At 42.3% G+C, this 21,286-nt stretch overlaps 1 protein-coding gene across 2 annotated transcripts in view; it reads left to right on the top strand.

Annotated features, from left to right (window-relative positions):
- The window catches only part of TNFAIP8 (TNF alpha induced protein 8), a gene marked incomplete at both ends in the record, with an annotated part of 62,699 nt that overhangs the window by 10,268 nt on the left and 31,145 nt on the right, over positions 1-21,286 (top strand). Inside the window, one exon of one of the 2 annotated variants that reach the window (XM_080698906.1) lies at positions 11,799-11,829. The exons of the other annotated variant lie outside the window; for it this stretch is intronic. Within the exon in view, the coding sequence (XP_080555032.1) occupies positions 11,799-11,829 (31 nt within the window). Of the gene's footprint in view, positions 1-11,798; positions 11,830-21,286 lie in introns of those variants that run through there. 2 annotated transcript variants of the gene reach the window in all.

Raw genomic sequence — 21,286 nt, 5'->3', positions numbered from 1 at the left:
AGGAATAAAGAAACCAGGGAATTCATTTGTCATTAGAACTTAGTCATTAACAGACCTTTCCTCTAAGGGATGCTGCATGTAGTGTGTGTGTGTGTGTGTGTGTGTGTGTGTGTGTGTGTGTTACTGGGACTTGAACTCAGAGTGTTCTACCACTGAGCTATAACACCAGCCCTATTTTATTTTATTTTATTTTATTTTATGTATGGGAATAGAACCCAGGGGCATTCTACCTCTGAGTTATACCCCCAGCCCTATTTTTTATTCTTTATTTTTGAAACAGGGTCTCACTGAGTTGCAAAAGGCCTTACTAAGTAGCTAAGGCTGTCCACAAACTGCAGTTCTCTTGTGTCAGCCTCCCAAATGCTGGGATTACAACAATGTGCCACCATGCCCAGCCCCTTATTTAGTTTTTATTTATTTATTTTTGTTTGTGGTACTGGGAATGGAAGCCAAGGGCATTCTACCTCTGAGCTACACACTCAGCCCTATTTTTTTATTCTTTATTTTGAAACAGGGTCTCACTGAGTTGCAAAGGGCCTCACTAAGTAGCTGAGGCTGTCTGTGAACCCTGACCATCCTATCTCAGCTTCCCAAATGCTAGTATTACAAGCATGTGCCACCATCCTTGGCTCCCATTTTATTTTAAAACTGGGTCTTCCTAAGTTACTCACTAAGTTGTTGAGGTTGGCCTTGAACCTGTGATCTCCTATCTTAACCTCTCAAATACTGGGATTATAGGTAGGCACCACCACTCCCAGTTAGATGCTTGTATTTTTAGAAAACCTGATGGTTAAGACAGAAAATAGGGCAGAGTTTAACCCGAAGTAGGACCTCTCTGAGGAGAGTATTTCCTGTAGTGCTAAGAAGATCATTTGGGGCTTGGAGCCCCCCAGGTGCCTCAGAGATGACACCACATATTGTCCCCTTCAGGCTAGACTTGCTGGACTAGCACCAGCCACTGAGGACATGGAGCAGTTTCAAGTTCAGCCTTATTTACATTATTCAAACTCAGAGTCCATGCAAATCCTTGCAAATGTGTTTTGATGGTGGCACCAGCTTCTCTGTGGCTGGTGTTGGCCAGTGGAAGATTGTGGGAATTTAAATATTTCTTTCTTAAAGCCACTCACACCTGTGGTAAAATCATGTTCCTGGGATAATGCTTTCTCTGCAGGGTACCCTCTTGAAGGAAATTTCCCGAATGAATTGTCCACCAATGTTGTCTCTATTTCCTTAACACTGATTTATTCTGCAACCCCTTTGAATTTGGCTTCTGTTTCTAATCATGTTGCTAAATCCCTTTTCAAAGTATCAGGATTGACAGTGACTGCTTAATCGCCATATCTTTTCTTCAGCCTTTCTTTCCCACCAGTCATTCTTTACCTCTGGTGTTTTTGTATGGATGCTAGTTCTACCCTTCCTTGGCATCACTTCTGTTGGTGAGCCTTCCCTGATGCCCTCCTCCATCTGATTTAGGTTCTTCTGTGAGATTTCATAGCACTTCATGCTTTTCTGCTATTGCACTTAGCTTACTGGATTTTAATTAGTATATGGTGTATGTCCTTCCCACTTTCAACACCTCCCTCACTCTGCAGTGACAGAGACCATGGATGGTTGTATCTACACTATTTCCCTTGTACCTGTTCATGGCACATCCTCAACGAATATTTGCAGAACTGTGAAATTTGTAAATGAGGATGAACATTGATACCTATAGCTTGTCTAGAACAGTGAGTCTCTGGTTTCCTCCAGAACCTCCAGTTCCTTCTAGGTCCCTTGGATATCAAATATAACCTATAGAGAGGGTGTCAGATGCTGTCAATAAAAAGGGATAGCTGGCCCTGATGGAGAAGACAGTTGTTAGAAAATGCTGACCATTCACATGCAGCATGTTGAGCTTGATAATGGCCATGTGTTGATCAGAGTTATGGGGTGGATGAACTTTGTGAGTTCTGACCACCAACAGAATGGGAAACACATGTCCAGAAGGCCAGGCAAATGGGTAGCAATTAATTCATTATTATGGAGGAAGAAGTTGGGTATCTGATTGACAACTCATGAAAAACATAGACTAGAACTTAGAAGAACTGAGACACTATTCCATATTTACAAAATCAGACATTTCTGAGCCAATTAAAGATTTTTCAAGACAATTTTAACTATATATATTCATTTTGCATATATATATATGTGTGTGTGTGTGTGTGTGTGTGTGTGTGTGTGTGTGTATTTCACTTTATAACATTACAACCCAATGACCTTTTCTTCCCTCTGAAAACACAACTGTACTCTATTAAGGGAGCTATATCAGTTCTGTAGATCTGTGTTGGGACAATCCTTCTAAAGCATTTAAAAAGAATGTAAAATCTAAGCCAGGCATGGTGGTACACGCCTGTAATCCCAGCATTCAGGAGGCTGAGACTGGAGGACTGTGGTGCGCTGATAGCCTCAGCTACTTAGTGAGGCCCTCCGCAACTTAGTGAGACCCTTTATCAAAATAAAGAATAAAAAATAGGGCAGGAGGTGTAGCTTGGAGGTCAAATGCCCTTGGGTTCCATCCCCAGACCTGAAAAACTAAACTAAAATAAAATAAAATAAAAAGAATGTGAAATGTGGATCACTTGCAGACTCTTGTCATTTGGAATTGGGCAGAAGTTATTGACTGGGTGTAAAGACAAAGAAAAGGAACAACTTTATTAGGCAGGTTTAGTGAGCAAAAGTAAGTTCCTGTCTATGTTATAGAATGGCATGATTAACACTCCTGCAGAGAGCTTTGTTTAGGTGGGACATCAGACTGAGAGAAGAAGCTGAAGCTCACCCTACATCAGTTGCCCTGCTCAGACTGCAGTCAGACTCAGAAGTACAAAGTGGAACTCTTTGTGTCCCATATGGCCACACCTGTGCCTCCTCTGGTCTTCCCCTTTTGTTTTAGTAATGTCTGGCTCCTCCTTCCCCCCAAGTCAGCCAGGTTTAGAGTCTCCAAGTCAGCTCTGCCCTTAACCTTAGTTAACTGCTTCAAAGCCCTCTTCTCCTGAGTCATATGGCAGACTCACCTCTTAGTATGATCATTTGTGTCCAGCTCAATCAGAGACACACCATAGTGTAGAGAAAAAATAGCTTGGCATGAAGTCAGAAGATCCACATTTTAGGCTCAGCTTGCACTCGGCCCTAGCTGAGTGGCTGTGGGCCAGCCACTTAATATCTCTGAGGTCTGTATCCTCATCAGAAGCAAATGTTGGCAGTAATAGCTAAGATTCCTTCCGTACAGGATTGTTAATAAGGACCAATGGCAAAGTATGTAGAAGTACTTCCTTGACCAAAAAGCATCACCACACTGAGATATCTGAGTAGAGATATGTCCTGTAATGTGCATAGCATAACACTTAGCACACAGTAGGTGCTTGATAGATCATACTTATTATTGCTGATGATAGTGACATAGTTCAATAGGTGCACATATGTTATTTGATTTTAAATTGGGTTACTGATTCAGAATTTGGGTCTATAGCTAAATGGTATACTGGTTCAAATAATAATATATTTAGGACAATAAAGTCCTATCTTTGTAAAAAGTAATTTAAAATGTTAATTGCTAATATTTGTACATATTTATGGGGTACAGTGGGGTAATTTGATATATATTGTATAATGAACAAATCAAGCACTTCCAGCTCCTTAAACATTTATTATTTATTTGTGTGGGGAAGCTTGTAACTCCTCTCTTCTAGTTCTTTACAAAATATATAATAAATTGTTGTAAACTATGGTCACCTGGCTGTGTCATGCAACACTGGAGTTTATTCCACCTCTCTGATATTTTGGTACCATTATTATTCAGCTTCTCTCTGTCCCCTTTTCCTCTCTCTTTCCTATCCATTAGTGGTCATTATTCTAGTTTCTACTTCTATGAGGTCTACTCTCTTAAGGTGCTACCTTTTTACATTTACAGACTAATTTCATACATTAAGAAAACATGACAAAATTAATTACACATTGTGCAAGGATGGCTACCAAACTGGTTTGAAAAGCAATGAATATTGTAAACAAAAAGTCTCTGAAAGGAAGCTCACTCCTGGGAGACTTGCTCAATCCAGTGAATGTTTACTGCCTGAAAGAAATTCATGCCTTGAGTAAGGAGGTATCTGGAATTCCCATCTGGGATTTATTACTATATATATTCAGGTGGCCCAGTGCGGATATTAGTTCTTAACTTAAAGAAAACAAAGTTTCCAACATGAGAATGGCGAGCTTGCTGCTTTTTTAAAGTGGGCAGCTGCTGCCGGTATCTTGTGGGCCCTGGAAATTCCATTAACAGAAATGGAATTTTGTTCAATCTGTCTTATTGATGGTCTCCTGGGTAATTGCGGTGGGTTGGATAGGTGGCTTGTGGGCTTGCCTCTATAATTGATCCATTAGTCGAAGCCTGGAGTTCAGTGGACATCTACCAGGGAGGTTTGGTTTGTTCAGGACTGTTTATGAGGATGTTAAATTGTGTCCGTTCCATGCATGTTGTAAAACAGAAGGTTTGCAGCTGTCAGAATTATTTTCTTCTTGGCTGCTTTTCTGATAGAATTTTTGGGAACTTGTTAGATTTATAGATGGTTGTAGAGTACTGGTTTCAATTCTCCAACACAATGATATGTTCTTTACTTTGAAAATAGTTTGTTATATACACTCTAGAAAAGAAAGAAAGCAAAGAAGCACAAGGTATGGTCTTGTGTTTTATTTTATTTTTTTAATTTATTTATTTATTTATTTTTTTGGTGGTACTGGGGTTCCTGGAAGCCCTTCTACCTCCGGGCTACACTCCCAGATCTCTTTTTACATTTTATATTTGGAAACAGGGTCTCCTAAGCCAGCGCGCGCAGCTGGCTTCGAACCTGCGCGATCCTCCTGTCTCTGCCTCCCAAGCGCGGGGATTACAAGCGTGCGCCACCACGCCCGGCTGGTCTTGTGTTTTAAATAGCATAGCTTATCCAGGCATGGTGGCGCAGGCTTGTAATCTCAGTACTTAAGAGGCTGAGACAGGAGGATCGCAGGTTTGCAACCAGCCTCGGCTACTTAATGAGGCCCTCTGCAATTTAGTGAGACCTTGTTTCAAAATAAAAAATAAAGTAGAGAGTCTGTGGTCCAGATTCCACACATGGTATGCTACCTCCATTCCTTTGTGGACTTTACATTTCATTTAAAAACCTGAATAAAGCTCTTACTCTCAGATGCACTCAAGCAGGGCCCCTCACTCAACCTGTCTTGGCATCGTTTTCTACCCCTTCCAAGTGAGCACACTGAGGAGAGAAGAGATTATCACCGGCTGGCTGTCCTGAGCAGGCAGCTTGCTTCCGAAAGATTCACTGATCAATAGCAGATGTGCGGGCAATTGTGAAACTGTTTCACATTGTATTCAGCTACAGTTAGCCAGCTAGTGTGAGCGGCTCTCCCCCGGGCTGCTGAAAAAGAAAATTCAGTTAAAAACCTATGGTTATCTTATCACAAAATGATTTCCTTACTGTAAGGAATATGAAGAATTGGACCCAGGAGTGCTCTGCCACTGAGCCATATCCCAACCCTATTTTATTTTGAAACAAGGTCTCCCTAAGTTGCTGAGGCTAGTATTGAATCTGTAATCCTCCTATCTCACCCCCCCCTACATACTGGAATTACAGGCATGTGCCACTGTGCCTGACTTAGAGTGGAAAAATTTGACAAACTCTGTTCTTAGACTTGAAGTTTCAGTTCATATAAAGAGGAACTTTCAGCCGGGTGTGGTGGCATACGCTTGTAATCCCCACGCTTGGGAGGCTGAGACAGGAGGATCACACAGGCTCGAAGCCAGCCTCAGCTACTTAGTGAGGCTTTCAGCAACTTAGTGAGAGCCTGTTTCCAAATAAAATATAAAAAAGGTCTGGGAGTATAGCTCGGGGTAGAAAGCCTCTGGATTCCACCCCCAGTACCACCAAAAAAAAAAAAAAAGAGGAACTTTCCAGTGGTTGGAAATGAAATGGGGCCCTCTCTCATACGAGGGTGTCTCTTCTAACAGAGGTGATAAAGGGATACTGATGGATGCATGTGTCACCTAAAGTATCCTAGGAGGCTGCCTCACAGCCAGGTAGAGGGTTGGAGGGGATGGCCACTGAGGTTGCTTCCAGTCTTGAGTTTCTGTGGCTGTATTCGACCACTGGTCACATTTGTGAAGGAAAGCAGGGATGCATCGGTGCTACCCTGGCCCAGGCGTGGCTCTGCCTCCTGTCTCTTTGAGGCCCCTCTCATGTCACCTCCATGTTGATTCCATTAAACTGGTCATGAAAAGGAATTTCATCCCTGTGTTGTCACTTCCTACCACTTTGTCAAACCTATCTGGAATACATGTAAGATCAGCACTCAGGGCCTCCAGACAGATACTCCTAAACAACCTCCAACAATCTGGCCTTATTCACAAAAATGTTGGGACGAGGAACTAGGGCACTTTGTGATTTTCAGTGCCCCGTCAAATTATTGACTGTTTTCACCTTCCCAATGTTACAAATGTACAAACCTAATCTTGAGAGGTTTAATGACGTACCTGTTATGAGGAGGAGAATGAGGATAAAACCCTTCTAATGCGAAGGAGGCACTGTGGGCCAGCACCACAGTGGTCCTGTCAAGAACCACCCACGTCTCCCAGGTTAGGTATGGTGTTTTTATCTTGAAGGTTAGTTAGGGTCCTAATTGAACTTTTAACTTAAAAATTGTTATTTTATTATTTAAAATTATTTTATCATTAATTTAAAATTATAGTTCAGGTCACTGAATAAATAGAAACTATTGAATTTATAGCTTATTTAAAACATTGGCTATTAAGAATGAAATGGCTTTGCTCTGAGGCTGTGATGTAAACACTTGAACAGAGAGATTTAAACAGTCTGGGCTTAGAACTTCCGTGAGCTTTAAACTCTTTGTAAGCTTCTAGTATAGCAATCTTTGAGGTATTCCTCCACAAAACAAAGGACTTGAGTTTTACATGATAATAGAGTGACAAGGTCTGAATGTACCAGACAGGAGGCCTAACCTGTATTCACTGTGATCTAAGGAACATTATTCCTTAGTTTGGAGCACAAGTCAGGCAACCTCCATCTTTAAAATAGGTATGATCAACCCAACTTGAGTCAACAAAACCTACATAAATGCAAGGTATCACTGCTAAGTATTTTGAAAGAAGGATCATGGCTCACAATTTTTTTCTGATAACATTTTCAGACCTGATTTTGAGTATGTTTTTAATCACTATTGAAACACTTTTTAACAAGGAGGATTTCTTAGGAGAAAAATAAAAACAAACAATAAAATCCAAGGAAGCAAGTGTGCCCCAGATGAGTTGTTGGCTCAGGTGTGTGCTCACCTTAGGGTTTGCACTTCCTCCCATCCCCTCAGCATAACTCACCTCAGAGCATTTTGACTATGTGGGAATCACTGGAACTGTCATCAGGAGCCTGAGGAGAGCTCTGCTCGCAACTATAAACTCTCAGAATCTGGTCACCAGTAGCTTTATCCCTCCCCCATCATCACCCTCTTCCTCATTTTATTGCTTGATTCAGGCAGTTCAGCCTCATCTCAGCCCCAACTCCTCAGCCTCACTCCAACCCTCAGTCAGCAACGTGGCAATGGAAGGCTACCTGGGCCAGAGCATGACTTCCCAAAAAGATACACAAGCGACTTGTGCAGTCATTTGAGCAACCCCTTCTCCATTAATGGCAAAATAAACAAAATTTTTTAAGGCAAGCAGAGACAGATCTCCTGACCCAGGGAGGAGCTGTGGAGAGACTCCTTTTTAGGCCTATACCTCTGTTCTGGAAAGTTGATTGTCAAAAAGGGCCTGAGAATGATAGAAAGAACGCAGACCTGCAGCCTAGCCAGGCAAAACCAAGAACACATATGTGGGGAGATAAGCAAAGTCAACTTTATATAGAGATCATGGAATTCTCTGAAGACATAAATAATAGAAGAAAAATTGAGGAAAGCCTTAAAGTTGTACTAATGAGAGCCACTTTTTTATACCGGGTAAATAATTCTTTTATGACCTAAAATTTTATGTGTTCAGATTCAGCCTTATGTCAGCAGCATAGAATTAAAAATATTGAGGAAGTGACCTGAGACTCTTATGAACAAGAAAATGTAAGCACATCTAGTTTCCAGAGATGGCTAGTATTTTTCAAAGAAAATAAAATCTTCTTACCAATGAGCAGAGTACAAGAAGATTTCCAAATAACCCCACCTCCTTTCCCATTTCTGCTGGTCTCCTAACTTGCTGATCTCCCCAGTCTTAACAGATATTTAGGCGGCTGTAAACAAAGAGCTTAAACAGCTTTTTAAAAGTATAATTTAGGAGGAGACTTTTCTGTTGTTTTGTAACAACATGCAGTTGAGAGTTGGTGTTAAAAACCTTCCTTAGAACCAACATGACTTGTATGGCTGAGCTCATTTGATTTGTCAAAATTATCAAAATTACACCTCAAAGTTCCAGATAGCAGGGTCCATATATATGTGACACATATAAATACTTGCTAATGACTGACTGAAGGAATGAATACATCAGAATCTTAGCATTTCAATTCTCCTATCTTGATACAGAAGGTAAGAGATTCATTTTTGGACATATGCAGGAATTCTACATAATATTTAAATGAAGTTTGTTGCTACATTGAAAGTGTTGCTAACTTAGTTGCTATTTTATATCAGGTTGACTATTTTCGTTCATACAATGTCCAAGCCAAGCTAAGAATGTTGGATTGTTTCTTAAACATGTAAGAATGAACAGGTCCCACCTGTAGGAGGTAACAGATCATTATGATGTACTGAAGTGTTATTCAATGAGGCTAAGAAGTAACTAACGCCCTTTTAAATAAAAGCCTGTCAAAATAAGCTACCTAGTGTATATTTGTGGTTTTTTCATACTTTAATTGGTGCATTATATTTATACGTCATACTGAGATATAGAGCCAGAGGCGTATACATGCACACAGCACTTGGAGCATTTCCCTCTCTCCCCTTCCTTGCACATGTCTTTGGGATGAGTATTGGACATATACATACACACATACATATATATGTATGTATATGGAGAGAGAGAGAGCACAATTGCAAGCAAGCATGCATATTATTTCAACTGTTACCCTCTTTCTGTCTCTGTCCCCCTCCTCCTTCCCCTAAATCCCTTCTATCACTCCAATGGAGTCTCTGCTCCTCTATCTGAGGTTACCTTTGTTTCCCAATTTCTCTATTTGGAAGTGGCAGAGGACCAGGGGAGTCTTGGGGATCCCCTGTCCTTTGTCACCATTTTGCAAGGCAGGAGATTTGGAGCAGTGAGTTGCCCAAGGCAGATGGGCATATAGTCTTAGCATATGGTCCTTCACATATAGTCTTTTTAAATCATCTGAGCATTCATTGCTCTTGAGCTAGATCAGGACATTCCTTCCCAAGGTGACTGCTGAGCTGCATTTAGATGCAAGAGTGATTTCTCTAGAGGTTTCCTGAGGATCTCGGTGAATGTTCAGAGATCAGTAGAGCTGTTAACATAACTCTAAATTGAATTACAAGGCTGCCTCCGTTTGTCCGTGGTCCTCGAACTGTCCATTCAGCAGTTGTTCTCCTTGGCTAACCTGAGCTGGGCTGAAGGCCTTTTTGTGAACCCGTGTGAAAACAAGCAGGACATTAAGGACATGCACTTTAACTCACCTTATGTGGTTTGTTCGCACTTGGGCTTGCAAAGGGCATTTACTAAATATTTCTTATGGGAGCAGTTTCTGAAAGAAGAGAGTGAGAGCAATTCTGCTGGGGCAGATTGTTGCCTGGATTTGCATAATCATCCATCCCTTGAAAGGCTTTGCTACACAATAAGCTGTCTTACTGTGTAGCATACAACCCTGATGAGAACCCTCAGAACCCCCTGTGGCCATCTGTGGACACCTGGGCTGAGTGGGAAGCACAAGACAGATGGCTGGCGTAGGAAAGGGAGGGGACTGAATGATTCCGTGGGCAGTGCAGGAAAGGCCACTTGTGACTGGTGAAGAAGCATTTCTTGGGGTTCAAAACGATCCTCATCTCAGGGTATTTCCCCCATAAATCTGAGGTTACTGAAAACAAGGCACATATCTTAGTGGCTCCTGGCCCAGGATGTGTGGCATGAAGTTAACCCCGACTTCCAGAAGGGTGCAGCCTTTTGGGGGCAAGGCCAATTTCCGGGAGGCTCCACTACTCTGATATTTTCCAGATGTTTCTCCTTCTCTCCCCTCTCCAGCTGGCCATTATGTTTTACTCTCTTAATCTTGACCTTTTAGTGAAGTTGAGATAAAATTCTTAGGTATGTTAAAGTCACTCAGCAGTATGAAGTAATTTAATACCTAGGCATATACTAATATTTATAGTAGCATTCTCTGCTTGTAAATAAGTGCCCTTTTCTGTTCAACCCCAATATTGATACAAAACCTAAGAGTATCTTTTACAAAAATTTACTTATAATAAGGTGCAATAGTTAGTTAACAATATGCTATAGTACTTAGGATTATCAAATCACTTTTTGCCTTTATTACCTTATGTAAAACTAGACAAATCTGTGAATAATAGTATTTTTATACTCATTTTACAGATGAGGACATGGAGGCTCAGAAAGATTAAATAGTTTACTTATGCTGGGCATGGTGGCCCATGCCTGTAATCCCAATATATTGGAGGCCAAGACAAAAGGATCTGATCACAGGTTTGAGGCCAGCCTCAGCAACTTAATGAGACCCTGTTTCAAAACAAAAAATAAAATAGGACTAGGGGTGTCTCTCAGAGGTAAAACACCCCTGGGTTCAATCCCTACAACCACTACTACTACTAGTAATAATAATTTGCTTAAGGTCATACAAATATAAGTCACAGAACTAAATTTATATCAGACTCTTTAAATCCATGTCTTCTTGTGGGGGGGGGACTAGGGATTGAACCCAGGGGAGTTCCACTTCTGTGCCACACGCCCACCCCTATTTTATTTTTTAATTTGAAACAGGGTCTTGCTAAGTTGCTGAGCATCTCAGTACATTGTCAAGGCTGTCCCTGGAACTGCGATCCTCCTGCGTCCGCCTTCCAAGTACTGCGATTAAAAGTGTGTGCCTCCTCTCAGCAATCCAGTTCTTGTATATATATATATTCTTTTTATTAAATTGACCTTAGTGTCTCCTCTGCTGCTTTTCTCACCAAATAGATCTTTCAGATAAGTTATTTGAAGACCTTTGCCTAAGATTGGTGGTAAAAACATGTGCTCAGTGAAAATGCCTCTGGATGTGTAAAACATCCAGACAAGAAGAGTCAAATGGGAGTTGGAAAAATATAACTCTAAGATAGAGTATATCCCTGTCCCCGTGTACGTATTTATTATTGCTGTAAAACTGCAGCCTGCTCTGAGATGAGGCTCTAGTTCTTTGCACATTTATTCTTTTGTGGACGCTTCTGGGTCCCTTCAGGCAGAGCCTAGCCTCCTGGCCTCTGCCCCGCCCAGCCTCCAGGCTGGGCCTCTGCCCCACCTGCCCAGCCTGAGCTGGCCAGCTCGCCAGAGACCGGCCTCTGCCTCCCAGCTGAGCCGCGATTCGCCGCGCTTGAGAACTTTCCCCCTGAAACTCCCGGCACCAGAATCAGCCCCCCTCCCCGCCCGGGAGGTTTGGATTTTTAGTGGGTTTCCTTCTCTTAAGTTCCCTCGGTGCTGCGTTGGGCTGCGGAGCTAAGCGCGGCCGTCCGAGTCTATGTCGACGGTGACCACGCCTGCAGCCCGCTCCCCCGACCCCGACGAGATGCACTCCGAAATCGCAGAGTCCAGGGAAGGTAAGCTGGGGTTTGTGCGGCGGTGTAGACGGAGCCGCGGGCGCCGCGCAGGTCTTGGCCGCTCCCGGAGCCGCATCCCGCCCCGCCGAGCTGAGCTGCTCACCCGGCCCCGCCACGCAAAGGCAGCGCCTCGCATCTCCAGAATGAATCCCGTTCCCTCCAGAAAGCCGGGCGCACCAGGGAAAAGGGGCTGCCTGCCTCCTCCGACAGCCAGCGCCGGCCGAGAGGCCAGGGCCCTGGAAGAGGAGTTCAGAAACTGGGAAGGAGGCACATTTCCGACAAAAGAGGGAAGCTGAGAGGGGAGAGTGAAAGGTCTCTATTTGAGAATAGTTTCTCTCTCTCTCTCTCTCTCTCTCTCTCTCTCTCTCTCTCTCTCTCTCTCTCTCTCTCTCTCTCTCTCCACCTCTCTCTCTCTCTCTCTCTCTCTCTCTCTCTCTCTCTCTCTCTCTCTCTCTCTCCCCCTCCCCCCTCTCTCTGGTGTTGGCTTTTCTGCAGTGAGTTCATGTTGTTGGGGGCTGAAAGAAGTGGGGGGGGGGCTGGGGGCTTGTGTTGCTTGAAACTGAGGCGAGCTTGTCTGTTTCTAACTTTGCAAAAGCAGAAAGTTTCCTTGACTTCTAACAGAGAACGGGTGGCAGGGCTGGAAACGCTCCAACCAAAACACAATTATGCCCTGGTGTTAGTTGGGGGAGTTTATTTGTGTGCGAGTGTTTGTATGCTTTGTTCCCTGAAACTTTGTGTATACAAAAGTCTCCTTGTAAGTGGGGGCAGTTGGGGAAAATTAGAAAGTCAGAGGGGAGACTGTTCAAGATGGTGAAATTCCCCTTTCTTTTCAAGTGGCCTCTTGGGAAACGGGTAGGTTGCAACTCCATCCTGGCAGCCCAACCGAGGGGCTGGAAGGACCCCATCGCTCTGGTACCAGCTGGGAGAGCCCCTGAAACTTGTCCTCTGCAGATTCCGTTGCCAAAGTAAAGCACCGAGTTTCCTAAGGTGGACTGCTGTTTGCCTTATAATGCTGTGTGAGAGAAAGTCAATTTTTTTAAAAAGGTGCAGGGCTTGTTTAGTAGAAATAGTCTGGCTTGAATGAAATCAGACCGCAAGGAGCATTGTTTTCAAGCCTGACGTGGAGCTGGGGGGTCCAGGTTTTCTTGCAGTGGCCTCTGTTCTGATGGAGCTCTGTGCTGCCGAATGATTTTGTCTTGTTATTATAACAAAAGTTTCTTTAAAATCGAAGTATGTGAAAAGCAAATAGGAACTGGACTCAGAAATATATTGTGAACTTTTGTTTGAATCATGTAGCATTTAAATTGGCATACACCCCTCCCCCAAGGCTCTGGTAGGAAAGAGTAGGAAGAAAGTAGAAAAACAGTGTCTTGAAGAATGGATTATACATTCCACTAGGAGCATCCACGGTCTGCCTTTCTGGGCCTGATTTCTGGTGGTGAGTTTGGAAGCGGCCTGCAGAAGGGTTGAATGGCCTCCTTCTGCATCTGCCTCACCCTCCCTCCACTTGTGACCCTGGGTGCCTGTGCAGTGCGCAGATCTGCCTGTGGAAAATGATCCGCCCTTCCCACATTTTAAAGAAAGCCCAGAGTGTTTCTTTTCAAGTAATTTGAGATGTTAGAGTTTTAAATGGATGGCAATTAGGATAAGATTTTAAAATAAGTCTTGAGGAAATTAATCAAACACTTTGTTGATTAGATAGAATCATTTTAGCTTCTGCAAGGAAGAGAGCAAGAGAAAGACAGAAAGTGTGTGTGTGTGTGTGTGTGTGTGTGTGTGTGTGTGTGTGTGTTCTGTGTTTTGTGTGTCTGTGTCCTGGGAGGGTCCTGCAAGGTTGGTTATTGGGTGTGATCTAGAACCTTTTCTTTGGCAACCCATCACTTAGATGTCTTCCTAAGGAACTAAATGATGTAAACAATACAATTATCATTTTTATCCTTACCAATATGAAACCCCAAGCCCAATTCCTTGTCCCTCCTGCTGGCAGATTTATGTATCCGACTTCGTGTGAGATAGTACCACTTCTCCATATGGCAGCGCTGCAAGAAATTGTCTTTGGATTCTTTATGCTTGATTTGTTGTAATGGGAGATACTTTTAAGTCATTATTCTGAACTGCAGTAAGAGACTAGTATACTTTCTTTGGGGTTGAATCTGAAAAAAATATTAAGTCAGATTCAGAAGTCCTTAGGGGCCCACATATTTGTGTATGTTCATGAATGGAGAGACAAATGCCTGGGGATATTGTTAAGCCATCATAGCTTAGAATATACTTGACTCCGTGCCAGGGGTGCTGGACCTCCAGCCTCAGCTTATAGCTCCTCCTAGAGAAATGATTTAATTTTGCCTCCTTATAAATGAATAGGTGATTGTGCTTAAGCATTAAACTGAGAAAAATAATGCAGGCCTTGCTTTATGAGAAGCTGAATTTAAGATATCAGGCATAAAATGAAGAGGAAAGCAAGGGAAATGAAGGAAAAAAACCCACTTTATTAAAAAGGGGAATGCCCTTGAAAAGAGGAGGTCAACAATTTCCAGTGGATGGGCTTCCTGAGGCAGCTGATGGCCACATATTTGTCATTTAGTTGCTTCCTGTTGAGCAAATTACTCAATTATGTAGTAATAAAAATGACTAGTAGAGATCTCTGAGGATCTTTTTAGACCTAATTATCAAGGAATCCAAGACTCTTCTGCCATAGTTACCATAATTTTGGTACCAGAAATTGAGAAAGCCATTGTTTAGAAAGGTTACTTTGCCAGAAATTGGAAAAGACCAATGGTTGAGCCATGAGTGACCTCTGTCCCCTTCTCTGTCACCCACAGTAGCCATCTCCCACCACCACCTCTCCCAGTTCCCTTTGTGCCTCACCAAGCCTGCTCGAAGAAAACAGTAGCCATGATCAACTCCCTCTGCTTGTGCTCCCAGAGTGACAGACTCACCTTCGCCACACCCATCTCCTGGTGTGGGCAGGTGCTGTGCCTCCTGCAGGTGCAACTCTTGCAGTCTTGGGCTCCCACTGGTGTTCACCAGGTCTTCCCTGAGTCTCTCCCTCTGCAAGTGAAAACTCAAGCTCCCATTCTAGTTTTAAATATCTGTGTTTTCAGTGACTCCTTGTTCTTGGCCAGCTTTTGGGTGGTGAGGCTTTTTCTGAACCCCCAACCTAGGCCAGGACCCTTGGACACCTTCTTTCAGAGCATGTGTTCTGTTCCTTTCTGCTTTCATCATATCGGTTAACCCTTTTCTAGTTCACAGCTTTGGCCAGAAAGACCATGTCTGTTTTATTTTCCATTGTATCCCCAGGACCAAAACAGCAAACAGTGCTCATTAAATATTGCAGAATGAATGAGTGAGCTCTATTTAAAGTAAATTCTCAGTGCTGCAAGGCCTGGTGGCATATGCTTATAATTCACACTACTCTTCTGCCATAGTTGCCATAATTTTGGTAGACTAAGGCAAGAGAATCACAAGTTTGAGGCCAGCCTGGACAACTTAGCAAGACCTTGTCTCAAAAAGAAGGAATGGGAGATAAGATGTAGATTAGTGGTAGATGTAGATTAGTAGTAGCCTGGGTTCAATCCCCTTTACTGCCAAAATAAAGAGAAACAAAAAAAAAGTTAATTTTCAGCATTTTGTCCAATTTTAGGTATCATGTCTGCTTTAAAATAAACCTTTTGAGGTGCTTTTTCATGTTTTCTATATTCTCACTCTTTGTTATCTCTCATCCTACTAAAGTCTGTCTTTTTCTCCTCCATTCTACAAAAGTCATATTTGTTAAATCACCAGTAACTTCCTAGGTGCTAAAATCACTAGTGACCCTGCATTTTTAGTTTTTTTGAGGGGTCTGTTCATCTTGATTTATTTATTTTTAAACTGAATTTGGCACCAAGAGATGAGCGTCTCTGCAGTATTCCTTGGTTCCTGTGACATTGCTGTCTCCTGGCTTGTCTTTCTTCCTTTCTTTTTTGAGCTTTTTATTCTAATCTCCTAGTCTTACAGCCTGGGGTCCTCTAAGAACCACTTGTCCAGCCAGCTTCCTGGTAGTCACCGTGATTTGAATGCCACGCAGGCATTTTACACTCCCAGGCCCAACCTGAGTCCTTCCTTTTCTGCTGCCCACAGATCTGATCTCCCTTCTGTATTTTCACTGAATATCATTGACCTCTTTTAGGCTTTCAAACTTCTAGCCTAGGAGTTTTCTTTAATCTGTCCTGTCCTTTATCTTCTTCTAGTTGATCACCAAGAAAGACCTGGCTTGTCACCACCCTCATTATCTGCTGAATGCATTTCCTTCCCCTTTCTCCTCTCCCCTTGCCTTGATTGAGGCTCTCATCACTTGCATCCTGATTATTACAATAACCATCTCTTGTCATCAGTGTTCATGGTTGCAAGAAATAGAGCTTGATTCCCAATCTCATAAGCAGAAAAGATTGCTGGGAAGGATTTGGGTAGTTCACAGATCTATCTACTACACTAGTTAGGGTTTCAGAATCACAACAAAATGCCTAATTTGTAAGTTAATTACCTTGTCATTTTTGGCTCATGGTTTTGGAGATTTCAGTTTATGGTCTATTGGCCTTGTGGCTTTGGGCCTATGACAAGGGCAGTACAGTAGTGCATGGTGGAGTAGAATCTCTAACTTTATTGACCAGGAAACAAAAGAGAGCAAGGAGGGGGCCAGAGTCCCACAACCCCTTAAGACCTTCCACCAGCTTGCATTTCTCAAAGGTTCCGCCATCTCCGGTGGCACCTCCCTAGGGACAAAACCATACACATGGGTCTTTGGGGCATTTAACATCCAAACTAAACATCCACTAAAACATCCACTAAAAGGCTAGAAAATTGGCTTCTGAAAATGCAGCAAGAAATGCAGGCCAGGATGAACCAAAGAAACACCTGCCTTACTGCCTTTGCCTTTTTCAATTCTGCCGCTCTTGGGACTCACAGGTAGGGGATATTTAACTATCCTCAACATTCAGAATCCCAGACAGTAGCCATCTGATAGGTCGAGGCTGCATCATGTGTTTGCCCCTTGCTGCTGTGGGACAGGGGGTCTCTGGTTCCAGCTTTGATAGTTGGGAGATAGGGTTCTGATTCCTACAACCACTGGGAAAGTAGGCTTCTCCAAAATAGGAAGGGAGTTCTTAAATGGATCTCCAAAACATCAGCGGTCTGCCACACTGCTTGACTGCTCCAAATGTCTATACCACGAAACAGCACTGCTGTTCATTTACTATCTCATTCCCTCAGTGGCTGCTGTTTCCTCTGTGGGGTCTCTGTCTTGCCCTGTCTTCAGTGGGTAACACCTCTGACCTGACCCAGTTTGGGGCAGATGCTCTCCATGGCACCCAGTACTGCCCTCTGTCCCGCCGTATGTGCACTCTGTATTATGGTTATTAGTTTTCAGTTGCTTCTACTTCATTATGAGCTCATTGACCGCAAGGTTCGTGCTCTTTCACTCCCTCCCCCAAATCCCCAGTGCTTGACCGACAGCTTCTCATAGAGATAGTCCTAGTAAAGCTTTATTAAATTAACAAATTAATTTTAAATGAGGATACATGTTATGGTGAAACCTTTTAAATCATTCCTCAGTAGATTAGTCTAGCCCTCTGTAGAAATAGGAATAGTGCCTTCCAAACCAAGAGGACAGACCTATTTTAGGTTTCTTAAAATTTCCACTAAAATACTCTTGATAGCAGAGGCAAAGCATGTGTCTGTGATCACTGGGGTCAGGGCCCTGACCAGTAGTTTGCCAGCATCTCAAGTTTCCTTAAAGACCGAGGGAACAATATTAAAACTAAAATATATTGAGCTCTTCCACATACTAGACATGGCTCAGTGTATCTTTGTCTGTGTAGTATCTAATCTGTACAATAACCCTTTGTGTTCATTCCAGTTGACAGTTAAGTAAATTGAGGCTCAGAGAAGTTAAAACTACCTAAAACCACAAAGCTAGTGGAGAAGCTGTTTTCTGAGGTAGGCTCACTGTATGTCGTATTCCTGGAATGTCCAAAAGCTGCCCCCACCCATCCTCAAGTAAGCTGGGCACTCAGGAAGATGCTACCTGTGTCCTGTGTCTGCACCTGTCTCAGAGAAGCTAGGAGGGGACAGGCAGGGTGTCATGGAGCCCCAGCTCTGGTTCTCTCTGCTGCCTCCTGCCTCCAGGCAGCTCTCCAGGAACACAAACAGGTTTGTCAAGTGCATCAGCCTCTGATGCAGGAGTTCCAGGAGCCCAGCAGGGCTGGGTAGGAGGTGACTGGAACTTACAGAAGTGAGAGGAACCCAAGTATAGCGGAATATTCAATATCCTTTGATCTAGCTATTTTGAAATATACAGTAAATTACTCTTAACAATAGTCACCTACTGTGCTATAGGAAACTAGAACTTATTTCTCCTATCTCGCTTTACTTGATCACTAATTTCTAATTTCTCCTCCCTACTCTTCCCAGTCTCTGGTTACCACTGTTCTACTCTCAAATTCTATTGTTATAACCCTATTTATGAATGAAACTATAGGATTTCATTCTTTTTATGGCTGAATACCATTCCATTACATATTTATATTACATTTTCTTTAACCATTCATTCATCAGTGAACACTTAGATTGATTTCATTTCTTGGTTATTTTGATGGTGCTTCAATAAATATGGGAGTGCAAATACCTCTTAGACATGCTAATTTATTTAAATATATATACATTAGTGTGATTGCTGCTCATATGATAATTCTATTTATAGCTTTTTTTTTTTTTTCAATACTGGGGATGGAACCCAGGGGCATTCTACCTCTGAGCTATACCCCAGCCCTATTTTTTATTCCTTATTTTGAAACAGGGCCTCACTGAGTTGTAGAGTATCCTCACTAAGTAGCTGAGTTGGCCATGAACCATGATCCTCCTGTCTCAGCCTCCCAAATGCTGGGATTACAAGCATGTGCCACCACACCCAACTTATTTTTTGAGGAACCTCCATTCTGTTTTACATAATGGCTGTGCTAATTTACATTCCCACCAATAGTGAGTGTATAAGTTCCTTTTTTATTTTCTTTTTTAAAATGCATGTACAGGCCAGGATTTGTGGAGGGCTTTTTTTTTTTTTTTTTTTTTTTTTTAGGTCTGGAGATGGAACCCAGGGGCATTTGACCTCCGAGCTATACCCCTTGCCCTATTTTTATTTTATTTTTTAATTTGAAACAGGGTCTCACTGAGTTGCAAAGTGCCTCACTAAATAGCTGAGACTGTCCGTGAACCATGATCCTCCGGTCTCAGCCTCCCAAATGCTGGGATTACAAGCATACGCCACCATGCCTGGCTTGTAGAGGTTGTTTTGATCATAGCTATTCTAGTGGGTTGCAGGGTATTTTGTTGTAGTTTTTAATAGCATTTTCTTGCTGACTAGTGTTGTTGAGCATTTTTTCATATACCTGTAGGCTATTTTTATGTCTTCTTTTCAGAAGTGTCTATTCAGATCATTTCTTCAATTTTAAAGTTGGATAATATTTTGTTTTGTTTTGTTTTTGTTTGTTCCTTAAGTATTCTAGATATCAATCATTTGCAAATATTTTTTCCCACTCTATAAATTGCCTCTTCGCTCTGATAGATTGTTTTCTTTGCTGTTCATAACCCTATTTTTCAAGTTTTGCTTTTGTTTCTGGTGCTTTTAGGGTCTTATTCTAAAAATTTTTTGCCAATAACAATGTCCTGAAATGTTTCTACTTTGTTTTCTTCTGGTAGCTTTAGAGTTTGCTGACAAGTATTTATCACAGAGGAGAAAAGTTCAGTTGTTCCATGGAGGTGATTTATTAATATCCTCTTCTGTAATAAAGAGTCCTAATGATATTGTGTAAGCTGTCTCACCATGCGGTATTCTAGCTGTTTTAGCCTCATGCAGTGTGGCAGTTGTACAATATTATTCATTGCTAACCACTGCTTTACAAGCTTTCTCCCCTGCTCCTTCCCTTTCCCAGCCCTACTGTGCAGAGAGTGAAGAGGGTAAGCAGTAGTTCAGCACTGGTGAAATGCATGGTGCTTGGTTTACCTGGCCTTGATGTCATATGTAATGTAAAAGGTACAGCATACACTCTTGAACACCAGACTTTGACATGATTATCTTTCCTTTTATTTTGTCATTAGCCTTGGAGTGCAGTGTGTTGACAAGAACTAAAAGAACAAAACCCATTTAGAGATCTGACACATTTTCTCCTCTGCAATGGACATCATTTGATAACCTGGCTTTGCCTGGTGCCTTCAGCTCTGTAAACTTCAAAGCATTCAGGCCTTTTTCTTTCTCGCTTCTGAAATTTCTATTAGTCTTAATATGCACCACAACTTTTTTTCCTCAATAATGATGCCACTGAACAGTCAGGGTAAAGTGGATGATCAAACTCCCTGCACCTGGCTGCTGGTAATGCAGGAAGTCGACAGAAAGTGGGTGGATGAGAGAGAATGCAGTAGGGCCAGAAAAATCTCAGGATACAGTGATTTCATCTCAGAACAATGCCAAATTTGCCAGCACTGCTTGTTTGATAATATTTCCATCTTACAGAGTATGATGGGAACAACTTGAAAATCAGTGAGCTAAGAGGGGTTATATAGATTTCACTTAGGGGATTGTTCTTAAAAAGATAGTGTAGTACAAGTTGAATTGAGAAAAAAACAAAATCCTATGCCTGTCTTTAATGTTTTTTAGGAAGGGCTGCAATGAGAAATCTTGTGTAATTAAAACAATTCCCACTACAAATATTACAAATATGCACAGAATCACTGTGAGTTAGTGTTTAAAGCAACTTTGCAGATTGTTATACTTAACTGATATCTTAGAGATGAAGTTCTCAGTCTCTCTCTCTCTCTCTCTCTCTCTGATTGAGCTCTCTTTGAAGCAGTACAGACCTAGTATGTTCTTATGGGTGTCATCCACTAATACCTTTTGGGGGAATTTACAAAACCTAAATGGAAATAGAATGTTTGAGCAAATGGAGATTTTCTATTTCACTTTATTCTACTTTTAATTCACAAGAATAAAAGATGAGGCATTGTAAAATGAAACTTACTGCAAAGAGATCCTATTAGATCCCTGGTTTCGAAAGTGGCACACAGAGATAGGCAGTTATACAGTGAGCTCACTTGTTTTCATTCCTTTGAGAGTATCATTCAAGAAAATTTAGATATTAAGAGTGCTAGTTGCATAGGGACTGCTTTTGGGGAAGATGAGGTGTATGTGTGCGGGTAGAAGGGAGTTGGCATCCCCTCACAGGGCATGCCATGGTAGGAGCCGAGAGGACCCACAGCCTCAGCGTTTCAGAACGAGTCTGGTGCACCCCGGCAGTCTTTCTTAAGAAGTGGCTGTGGGGTGGCAGCCCACTGCTCCCCCAGCCCCACAGAGTAGTTGATTAAGTCTTGTTCCAGTCAGTCTGACTGTGCAGAGCCAATGTTACTAGGTTGGTACCTTGCAGTATTTATG

The sequence above is a fragment of the Muscardinus avellanarius genome, assembly GCF_963383645.1.
Source record: "Muscardinus avellanarius genome assembly, chromosome: 7".
Lineage (NCBI taxonomy): Eukaryota > Metazoa > Chordata > Mammalia > Rodentia > Gliridae > Muscardinus > Muscardinus avellanarius.
The sequence above is the reverse complement of the archived record's forward strand: the minus strand, read 5'-3'. Positions and strand labels throughout refer to the sequence as shown.